The sequence below is a fragment of the Orycteropus afer genome, unplaced genomic scaffold, assembly GCF_000298275.1.
Source record: "Orycteropus afer afer isolate SDZICR_OR568_19922 unplaced genomic scaffold, OryAfe1.0 scaffold00130, whole genome shotgun sequence".
NCBI lineage: Eukaryota > Metazoa > Chordata > Mammalia > Tubulidentata > Orycteropodidae > Orycteropus > Orycteropus afer.
Genome location: NW_006921717.1, coordinates 2,513,366 through 2,524,296, shown reverse-complemented (window position 1 = coordinate 2,524,296; position 10,931 = coordinate 2,513,366). Strand labels below are relative to the sequence as shown.

Below are 10,931 nucleotides of genomic sequence, written 5' to 3'. Positions count from 1 at the left end.
TTGAACTGGGCCCCAGAGGGTTCTCAGTGGCTGATTGTTCAGAAACAGATTGCCAGGCCTTTCCTCTGAGTGCCTCTGGCTGGACTCTAACCTCCTACCTTTCGGTCCGTAGCCAAGTGTGTTAACCACTTGCAACACCCAGGGACTCGGAAAACAAAACCAGACAAACACTGAGGCTCCAAGAGTTGCAGTAAGAGCTGGTGGTTTAGGGTGGGACCTGCCAGCCCATGCTGTGCTCCTTCTGACAGGCACCTGGTGTGGTCCTACCTTTGCTGCACGACCTCCAGGTCCTCCAGGCGCTCAGGCAGGGCGAGCCCGTTGAGCCACTGCTCCTTCTCTTCCACCCAGAGCCCGCAGGCCCCGGCCTCGCTGCGCATGGTGTACAGCGCCAGGGCTGCTTCCAGGGCCCGTGCCCGCTCGCCTGCCCGGGCCTGCAGCTCCTCGTAGTGCTGCCCCAGGGTGGGCACCCTGCCCTGCACCTCGGGGGCCTGGCTCAGTGCAGGAGGCAGGGCCGCAGCCTGCTCCCTCAGGGCGTCCAGCATGGGCCGGTGGCCCCGGACCTCCTCCTCCAGGGCCCGGTGCTGCCTGGCGAGGGCCTGCGTGGAGAATTCGTCGTGCCCCAGCTCGGGGCTGGACACCAGGCGCAGCGCGTCCACCAGCCAGGCCTCCATGTCGTTCGCATCTGCCTGGAACTGGTAGAGGCTGGCGGCCTGGGCCAGCCGCTGGGCCCGCTCTTCGGCGAGGGCCTCCAGCCGCTCCCACTGGGCCTGGAGCTCAGCAGCTCGGGCGGCCGCCTGCCCCGCCCCGGGGTGGCCCTCGGCCACTAGCTGCTGGCCCTGCTCCAGGGTGAGCTTCAGAGGCCCCAGACGGCCACTCATCTCGCCTCGTAGGGCCGTGTGCTTGTTCAGCAGGCGGAGGACGCCAGTCAGGTCGCGGCCAGTGTCGGCCGAGGCCAGGAGGTGCTGTTGCTCCCGCACCCAGGCCTCGGCCTCGCCCACCTCCCAGAGGAAACGCCAGAGGCGCCGGGACTCCTCCAGCCGGGCCCGCCGCGCCGCTGCCAGCTCGCAGAGTGCCTCGTAGCTCTTCTCCAAGGCAGCTACCCGCTCAGACACCAGCTGAGGGTCGCATGGCTTATACTCTACAGAAGCCACAACAGACAAAGAAGAACTAGTGGATTAGGGTGGGACCTGCCAGCCCACCTGTGGTCCTTCCGATAGGAGCCTGCCATGGTCCTGCTTTGCGGGACGACCTCCCAGTCCTCCAGGCCTCTGGCTGCCCCCAGCCTCCCTCTCCATTAGGAATCTCAAGCTGCACTCCACCTCCCACCTGTCCACACGGACAGCCCTCCCGCCCCGGTCTAACTCGGTCCCCCTCACCCTCCATGTGCCCAGGCTTTGCCAGTCTTGCTGCTCCAGCTCCCTTTGCTCTCCTTCCAGCCCCTGCCTGAGGCTCACCTTTCCCCGGGTCGCAGAAGCGCAGTGCAGAGGCGCTGACTGCCCGCACCCTCTCGGCCTGCACGGCGATGTCGGCCTCCACCAGCTCGTGCAGCTGGAGCAGGTCCTCCACTCCGGCCAGGTGCTTGCCCAGGTCCTGAGACTGCAGTCGACCCTGCAGGACACACAGCGAATGGGCACCGTCTCCCAGCCGGGCCTCCCAGCCCTGCCACAGAGATGTCCTACCTCCCCGTTTTCCTGGACGGCTTCAGGCGTGGCACCCAGACGAGCACACCTGTTCCCGCCAGCTCTGTCCTGGGATCCCGGCCTCCTTGTCCTCAATTCTCCTCCCTTGGAATGACTGTCTCCCTAAACTCTGTTCCTGGAATCTCTGCCCTGACTCATCCTCTCCGCCCCAGAGAGGCTCGGTTCCTGCACCCTGGCCACTCTCCTATTGTTGCTGCTTGATTCCTGCACACTGGCTGCCCTCCTGTGGTTGGGGCTTGGTCCCTAACACCCTGACTGCCTTCTATCATTGGGGCTCGGTCCCACACCCTGGCCATCTTCAGTGCTTCTCCGATCCATCCCTATCCCCATCTTGGTTCCAGCCTCTAACCGATCTGTCTGATTGCACTCCTGGCCTCCTACTTCAGCTACTAACCAAAATGTTCCTTTCCACAATGTTAAGTCAGAATCACCTTTCATCCATTTTCAAAGCCTTCTGACCTCTTTAATTGGTCCCTGTTTCTTTGGTCAGATCCAGAAGCCTGCCAAGCCTCTGAGGCCCTAGGTGAGCTGGCTGCTGCCCCTTGCCTCATTCCATACCACTGCCCCCACCCAGCCTCTCCACACACCTCCTTCTCCCTGGCCTTCCTCTGATCCTGAACGCGCCACACTTGGACAAGCCTAAGGCATCTGCCTGGCTGATCCTTCTCTCTGGACCGTTCTCTCCTCGGTACTCCCCTGATGGCTCCTAGCTGTGATTCTGGTCTCAGCCGAAATGGCATCTTCTCACACAGCCCATCTCCCACCACCCATCACGTGGCCCTGCTCCAGTTTCCTCAGAGCTTCTGTCGCCACGTGCATCTGGTTTATCTACATGTGCCCAGTTTCCTCCCCAGGAACCCTGGTGGTGAGGTGGTTAGGTGCTTGGCTGCTAAACCAAAGGTCAGCGGTTCAAACCCACCAGTCACCAGGGAGAAAGCTGTGGCAGACTGCTTCCATAAAGGCTGACAACCTTGGAAACCCGACGGGGCAGCTCTCCTCTGTCCCTCAGGGTCACTGTGAGTCGGAACTGACTCGATGACAGTGGGTTTCAGTCTCCTCACTGAATGTAGCCCCATGAGAACAGTGACCTGTCCGTGCCCCCCCGGCGCCTGACCCTCCGTCCACCAGGAGCGTACCCGCATCTCCTCTGTCCAGTCCGTGAGGTACAGCAGGTCCTGAAGCACCTTCTGCAGCTCCAGGTTCAGGAGCAGCCTCCCCCTCCGGGCGGCCACCATCTGCCGCAGGAAGTCCCAGAGCCGCGCCACGTTGTGCTGGCGGGCGGCGATGCGCTTGATGTCGTGGTAGCGTTCGGCGGCTAGCTCCGCGGCCACGGCGTCCACCGCCTGCACCCGGCCGCTGTAGGCCACAATGTCCGTCTCGATGGCCTCATGCTTCCGCACTGCGGCCTCCACAGCTGCCAGCTCCAGCCCAAAGTTGTCCTGGGGCAGGATCAGGGAGGGCAGGCTTGGGGACCAAAGGCACAGCCTCTTTGCTTACCCCATCTGTCCCTAGAGCGCTCCTGCTGCAAGGTACCCCTGCAGGAGGTGGTCCTTGGTTTCCTATCCCTCTTTGCTCTCGCCCCCATCGCCTCTGGTCCCATTAACCCTTTCTCCCACTCCAGCCTCCGGTCCCTGGATTTCGTGGTCATATTCTTGTCTCTGTGCTACATTTGTTGTGTCACTGGTCCTTCTCAGCAGGGCTCCTTACCCACCAGGGCCTCCCCGCCCCATCTCTCCCGGCCAGTCTCCCCGGGGCCTGGTGTGGTACCTGGGACACCAGGCGCTGGTTCTCGCTGAGCCAGGTCTCCCGCATGGCGGCCTTGCGGTCGAAGCGAGCAGCGAGCTGCTCCAGCTTCTCCTGGCGGATCAGCTCCGTGCGCAGCGCCAGTTCGCGCTCATGCTCCGCCTTCTCCAGCCGCTCCCAGGCCTGCGGGGTGGGGCTGGGGTCAGCGCTGGAGGGCCAGGGGTCAGCCAGAGAGGGGAGGGAGGGGCTGGCAGGGCTGGGGCACGGCGTCGGCCCCACGGAAGCGCGGTCTGCTGGTTCTGGGGAATGTGGTCGGTCAGACGCCCGAGAAGTGGGGGCAGTGCTGTGAGTGCCAGGAAGCCGTGCAGAAACGACACGTGTTTATGGAAAAGGGCTGGAGGGGGACAGGGGACACGCAAACCATTTGGTCTGTGGTGGTGGCAGCATTGTTAACGTTTGTGAACGGTAAAAACAAAAGTAGGGGGAGTGAGTTGGGGACACGCTGAGCAAAGAAAGGGATCTGGTGTAGAATTTTATTGTTGTTGTTGTTGTTGTTGTGTGCCGTCGAGTCGGCCCCGACTCATAGCGACCCCTCCTTGGGTTTCCGAGGCAGTATCACTACGGAAGTAGGATTGCCCAACCTTCCTTCTGAGGAGTGGCTGGTGGGTTTGAACCGCCAGCCGTCTGGTTAGCAGGCAAGTGTCCTAGCCACTATTCTACCAGAATTTTATTACGTGTCCTAATGTGGAGAGACAAGGAAGGTTGGGCAATCCTACTTCCATAGTGATACTGCCTCGGAAACCCAAGGAGGGGTCGCTATGAGTCGGTGACAACTCGACGGCACATAACAACAACAACAACAATGTGGAGAGACAGGCTTAGTGGCAGAATTCTCGCCTTCTGTGCGAGAGACCTGGGTTTGAGTCCTGGCCGATGTGCCTCACGCACAGCCCCCACCGTCTGTTATGGAGGCTTATGTGTTATTATGATGCCAAACAGGTTTCAGGGGAGCGTCCAGACTAAGACAGAGAAAAATAAAGGCTTCCTGGTGATCTACGTCTGAAAATCAACCAGTGAAAATCCATGGATCATAAGGCTCTGATCTGCAGCCCATCACAGGCATGAGGCAGGACTGGGCGGTGTTTCGTTCCACCATCATGAGTTGGGGCCAACTCGACAGGAACTGCCGACAACAAGTGTGGAAAGAGAGGAAGGAGGGAGGAAAGGGGGCCACGTGGGACGTGTGAGTCACGACTGCACCGGGACTGGTGTGGGCACCGGGACAGTGGAGTCCATGCTGGGGGGGGCGGGGCTGGCGGAGGTCCAAGCCGCCCTGGGACGGGACGGGGTGCAGACCTTGTTGATGTCCGAGATGAGGCGGCCCTCGCGGGGCGTGTAGACCTTCTGGTTGTTGGCCCGCAGCTTGCTCTGGGTGGTGAAGAGCAGCACCTCCAAGTTCCCTTTCTCGGTGAACCTGAGGGAGGAGCCCGGGAGGGGTCAGAGTCAAAGGCCCCTTGTCTAGGTCAAGTCTCCAGTGTTGCTTTTCTTATAATAAAAGCAAATACATGCCCGCTGTGTACAAGCTAGAAAATACCGGAAAACCAAAACACCGAGATTTTCAGGAACCCACACAGCGACCACTGCCATAACCGTTCTGCACGAGCATGAGCGCTTTGTTCGACATGCACAGGGTCCTGTCACACCCACAGCTAACGTTTACCAAGGACTCACTCGTGTGCCAGCCCCAGTGCTCAGGCCTTTGCACACATACCTAACCTAAAACTAAACTCACTGCCATCCAGTCGATTCTGACTCATAGCGACCCCCCACTGGGTTTCCCATGCTGTAAATCTTACCGAAGCAGACTGCCTCATCTTTCTCCCTCAGAGTGGCTTGTGGGTTTGAACCACTGACCTTCTGGTTAGCAGCCAAACGCCTTACCCACTATGCCACAAGAGCATGAACTCAATTAATTCTCATTGTTATCTATGGTCTCTTCCACTGTCCCCATTTTCCAGATGAGAAAAGTGAAGCGCAGAGAGGCAAACAATTGGCCCAAGGTTCGAACTGCTAAGTGGCTGAGCCAGGACTTGAACTCAGGCAGTTTGAACCTGGTGTCCACAAATCACTGTTTTGTAACCTGTGTTCTCATGTTTTTTTCAATCATGAGTATCTTTTCATATCAATAGACATATTTTCTTGACTTTATTTTCAGTGGCTACATCGTGACTTAGTTTTCCTGCACAGCATCCTTGAAGCTACATCTTCATTTGATGCCCAGAAGAGGACTCTGGGTCAAAGGGCACACATCAAATCATTTCCTGGAATGTGTATGGGCAGATGCTTTCTGGATTAATACTCGCTTTGGAGCTTAAACTACAGAACTGTCAGCACATACTGTATTTGACCGCCTAACAGTGATTCCACACTTCAAAATATTTCACTGCTAAAATAGAGTAACAATTAAGAGCCTTCACAATGTGCAAGCGACCCAGCACTGCTGGCACATTGACAATTGTGACCTGACTGTTAGGTCCAATCCCACCTGTCCATTGGCTGGAAATGGGTTGCTGAGACACCTCTTAGCCAATAAAGTATCTCAGTGGATCACACCAATGCTAGCAATCAGTTCCACAGCATGATTTTGTGAAGCTGGGCTATGAAACCAGAAGAACTGGATGGTGCCCGGCTACCATTACCAAACATTAGGATCATGAACATGATAGATGAATCCTGATCAAAAGGGAGAAAATTGTGAAACAGAACTTTAAATATTTAAAGATTCCAGATTTTCTGGACCCATTGACACTAGTGGAACCCACAAAACTATTGCCCTGAGATATTCTTTAAACTTTTAACCAAAACTATCCCCTGAAGTCATCTTCAGACTAAACAACAGTCTAAGTCAATTAGTAAGTATTGTTTTAAGAGTTTTGTGCTTTCTTAAGAGATTATTGACGACAGTAACTCTGCAGCATAGGTGAGAAGACTAGAGGGCAGTGAGTCGAAGTTAAAGGTGGTAAAATAATTTGAGAAACAATCACAAGACTGTTGATACACAGTGAAGAGTGTAACCAATGTTATGGCTGACTGTTTCACTCTATTTTTTATCAAAAATAAAATCAATATTAAAAAACTTTTATTTTGGAAATGTCATGACATTTGGAAGGAGCTCTGGTGATGCAGTAGTCAAAGTACTTGGCTGCTAACTGAAAGATCAGTAGTTTGAGCCCACCAGCTGCTCCATGGGAGAAAGATGTGGCAGTCTGGTCTGTAAATATTCATAGCCTTGGAAACCCCATGAGGAAGTTTTACTCATAGGGTTGGCTATGCGTTGGAATCTACTTGATGGCAGTGGCAATAAAAACGTCGATCGGATGCTGTGATGGTTATGTTTGTGGGTCAATTTGGCTGGGCCTGGCTGAATGGCTGGGCAGCTGGATGTAGTATTCCCCGTGATGAGACTGGCAATCAACTCCATGGTAGAATCTACTGTGAGCAGCTGAGTAGCTGCCTTAGGGATGTGGCCTGCTTCTGGTATATAAGGAGAAGCCTTGGGGAACAGTCTCTAGCTTATGGCACGCTTGAACCCTGCATGTAACCGTGTCATTGTTCAGCAGCCTGCCATGCTCTGCCAACCTTGGGACTTTCAATAAACTTGAATTAATGGCCTGCCATGTGGTTTGGTAACATTGGGACTGTGCCATTCTATTTGTCAACCTTGGGCTTGTTAGCCTCAACAGCCAGTAGCTGCCTGAGTGAAGAGATGCCTCTAGCTTCAGTGGGCCGGGAGCAAGAGGCTGAGCTGAAGCCCAAGGTTGAGGGGCTTTCATACAGTCCCTGGAGCCTGGCACTTTGAACTCGGACTTCTAGCCTCCTGAACTGTAAGAGAATAAATTCCTGTTTGTTTGAGCATCCCATTTGTGGTATATTCCTGTCAGAGTGGCACTGGGGAACCAGAACAGATGCTTCCGGGGTTTCGAGGCAGGGAAAACTGTCCTGACTGCACTGGTGGCCACATTTCTCCCAAAGGCCACCCTAATTTAGGCTTCGTCTCGGCTGGGCCCAGCTCTGGGCAGGTCTGCCAGGCAGAGTGTGGCCCTGAGGGCACTTACTTGGGCGGCTTCTCCACAGTGCGGTAGGAATTGAAGGACTGTAGCTGGTTCTGGACCCCGCTTAGGGAGTTGGCCAGCTGCCGGTCATTGAGGGTCACGATGGTTTGCTCGATCCACTGTAGCAGCTCTGAGGCCAGCGACTCATACTTTTCCACCAGGCGCTCAGCCTCCAGGGCGTGGTCCAGCACCTGCCAGACAGGGCCCGCTGAGAGGCCCGGCCGGCTGGAGGGGAGGAAGAGCCCTGGGTCCAGCCTCCTCGGGCCTTCACGCCTGCCGCCCCCGGGTGGAGAGTACCTTGCCAATTCTTTTGCCTTCCACGGCCAGGGCCTTCATCTTGGAGAAGTAGTGGTAGTAAGTAGCCACGTACGTGATGATTGATTTCTCGTCTGGTTGATCCACATTCACATCTGAGGAGAGAGACCCACACGTCAGGCCCAGGTAAGTTAGACACCTGCCTCCCATAAGTACACCTATGACTGGGGTTGCTTACCCCAATCCCAGGACTGTCCCAGCTTCCCAAGGCCTCCACCGGATCAAAATGACAACTAAACCCTTAAGGCCAAAAGGCTATGGAAAAGCTTATGGTCCCCTCAAGTGGCACACGAAACCCAGTTGCCCAGGAAGCCTTCCCCAGTGTCCCTGGGGGAGATGACGGTCAGCTGTTGGGGGAGGAAGAGGCAAGAAACTACATTTCTCTTGGGGATGGACTGTGGACTTACGGGCTGGAGAGATATCTAAGAAGTCAACCAGTTTGGGGGCAAGACGCAAGGTACCAGCTAAGCTTCCTGAACCCGGATCGTCATAGCGACGGGCCTGGGGAGGCCGGGACTCTCAGGGCTCAGCTACAAGTGTTTCTAACCTCAACTGTCCCTCCTGCTGGATCTTGGCCCCCACCACAGAGCAGACTATGACTTGAGATCCCTGGACTCTCTTAATTAGGATGGACTTTATCCTGCCCAAAGGCAAGACAAAGAGTCCCTGGGTCTCTTTTGAATGATCAACACACTTGGCTGATAACCAAAAGGTTGTGGGTTTGGATTGGACCCAAAGGTACGTTGGAAGAAAGGCCTGGTGATCTACGTCCAAACTATTAGCCATTGAAAATCCTGTGGAGCACAATTCTACCCTGACACACAGGGCAGCCACGAGCTAGAACTGAAGCCATGGGTTTTTTGTTGTTGTTTAAGGCATGACTAGGAGATCAGAAGGCCTCTTCACTAGCTCTGAAAACACAGTCAAGAGCAGTTTAAACCATGTTGGGAAGTTACAGGACACTTGGCTTTACTACGTGTTCTTTATTATGGCAGCAGCCTGCTCCCATGGAATAAGGAGGCCTTAAACCAAGACCAAACTCATTGCCGTTGAGTCGGATCTGACTCATAGTGACCCCTCCTTGGGTTTCCCATGTGGTATCTCTACGGAAGTAGATTGCCCAGTCTTCCTTCTGAGGAGTGGCTGGTGGGTTTTGAACCACCAGCCTTCTGGTTAGCAGTCACATGCCTTAGGCACTATGCCACCAGAGTTCCTAAGGAGGCCTTGGTGGGATGGAAAATCGGGAGTAACTACCAAGACCACAATCTGCCCCACAAGCCTAAGAGTCCCACATGGGACCCTTCTTCTCCGTTCCCTTTTCCAGCTGTGCCAAGCCTGCTGTCTGCGCTCTCCCAGAGGGCACAGAGAGGACAGGCTCTGGAGCCTGGCTGCCTGAATTCACCTCTTGGCTCCACCTGCTGTATGACCTTGGGCAAGTCATTTAACCTTTATAGGCTCCATTTCGTCATCTGTAAACGGAGGAAAATTATAGCACCACCAGTTCCAAAACCGTGGGGATTAAATTAGTTAAAAGGCACATCCAGCACGGTGCCAGGTGCTGACACAATCCGCGTGGGACCAGCACCACCGAAGCCCGTCGGCAAGCCTCAAGGTCATGGAACTTGGCTTTAGCCTCCTAGACCTTTAGAATAAGTAGGGCCCTTACAGACCAGGTAACCTATCCCCACGTTTGATTGTTGAGCCCCTTGTCTGTTTAGGTATTCATCTGGAGAGACTCTGTAGGCTCTGAAGGCAGGTTGGCTGTAATCTTTTCAGAAGATGCTCCCCAGGCCTGATCTTCCACGGGGCCACTGGGTGGGTTTGAACAGGCAACCTGTCGGGTACTAGCTGAGCGGAGACCATCTGTGCCACCCAAGGACCCATGTTTGAGAGGTGAAGAAACTGAGCTGAGAGAGGCCAACTAGCTGGCTCTCGGTCACATAGCTGCTGACGGCAGTGCAGGGGTAGGCCTCAAGTCTGAGGGGTTTTTCTGTGATGGGGCTCCCTTTCCCCCAGTTTTTTTTTTTAATTGAGATGCAATTCACATGCCATAAAAGTCACTATTTAAGTGGACAATTCAGTGGTTTTTAGAGTCACGAGGTTGTGTAATCCCCACCACTATCTGATTCCAGAACATCTTCATCACCCCAAAGAGAACCCCTGCACCCTTCAGCAGTCACTCTCCAGCCCCGCCCCGGCCCCTGGCAACCACCAGGCTCTGCGCTGTCTCTAGCCTCCAGCCCCTCCTCTCTCCAGCCCTGCCCCCACCCTCGGGATCCAGCAGCTTGGTGAGCCCCAGCTCCTTCTCGGCCAGATTGAAAGCATTCTGCAGATTGTAGTGGGCGTTACACTTCTTCAAAGACTCGAAATCCAGCAGGTCTGGTCTGGGAGCAGAGAGAAGAGAGAAAGGACCCAGAGCACGTGAGCTTCTGAAGAGAACACTCACTCCTATATTTATCCCTAAATCACCAATCGATTTGTCCGGAACTAGGCACCCCACTGCTCCCTCCCCCAGCCTGCACGCCCCTCACTTCCCTTCCCAAGCTCCCTCTGCAGCACTGTGCCCCCACAGCCTTGTTCCTCTCCAGCTGTTCACTCCTAGCAACGACTGTGTAGGCCCCCCCCCCCACGTGTGGGTGACCCTGGGCCCTGGGCTGTCCCAGCAGCTCGGAGGGGCTGGCTAACCCCGCCTTCTCACCGGTGTTTATGCACAATGGCGTTGAAGGCCAGCCCATCTCGCCAGCTGGTGGTGAAGTTGTGCACGTTGACATTGGGGTACCTGCAAACAGAGAGGAGGAAGGCCTGACGACTTCTGAAAATAAGGATGGTGCAGGCTGGCAGCAATTTGCTCTGTAGGGCATGGGGTCACCATGTGTCAAGGGACCGCTTGAGGGCAAGTGATGACGACAATAGAGACTGTGGGAACAGTCAGTAGGGCCAAGCCCAAGGAGCTCTGGTGGCGTAGTGCCTACGGCATTTGACTGTTAACCAGAAGGTGGGCGGTTCAAACCCCCCAGCCACTCCATGGAAGGAAGACTGGGCAATCTACTTCTGCAAAGAT

The 10,931-nt window shown here is 55.4% G+C and overlaps 1 protein-coding gene across 1 annotated transcript in view; it reads right to left on the bottom strand.

The window, feature by feature from the left end:
- Positions 1–10,931, bottom strand: part of SPTBN2 (spectrin beta, non-erythrocytic 2) — a 47,192-nt gene that overhangs the window by 23,929 nt on the left and 12,332 nt on the right. Inside the window, exons 4-12 of the mRNA XM_007944950.1 lie at positions 10,569–10,720; positions 10,139–10,254; positions 7,853–7,965; positions 7,559–7,746; positions 4,800–4,917; positions 3,468–3,626; positions 2,837–3,139; positions 1,455–1,608; positions 268–1,138 (exon numbers count right to left, since the gene is read on the bottom strand). Coding sequence (XP_007943141.1) covers positions 268–1,138; positions 1,455–1,608; positions 2,837–3,139; positions 3,468–3,626; positions 4,800–4,917; positions 7,559–7,746; positions 7,853–7,965; positions 10,139–10,254; positions 10,569–10,720 — 2,174 coding nt within the window. The remainder of the gene's footprint in view (positions 1–267; positions 1,139–1,454; positions 1,609–2,836; positions 3,140–3,467; positions 3,627–4,799; positions 4,918–7,558; positions 7,747–7,852; positions 7,966–10,138; positions 10,255–10,568; positions 10,721–10,931) is intronic.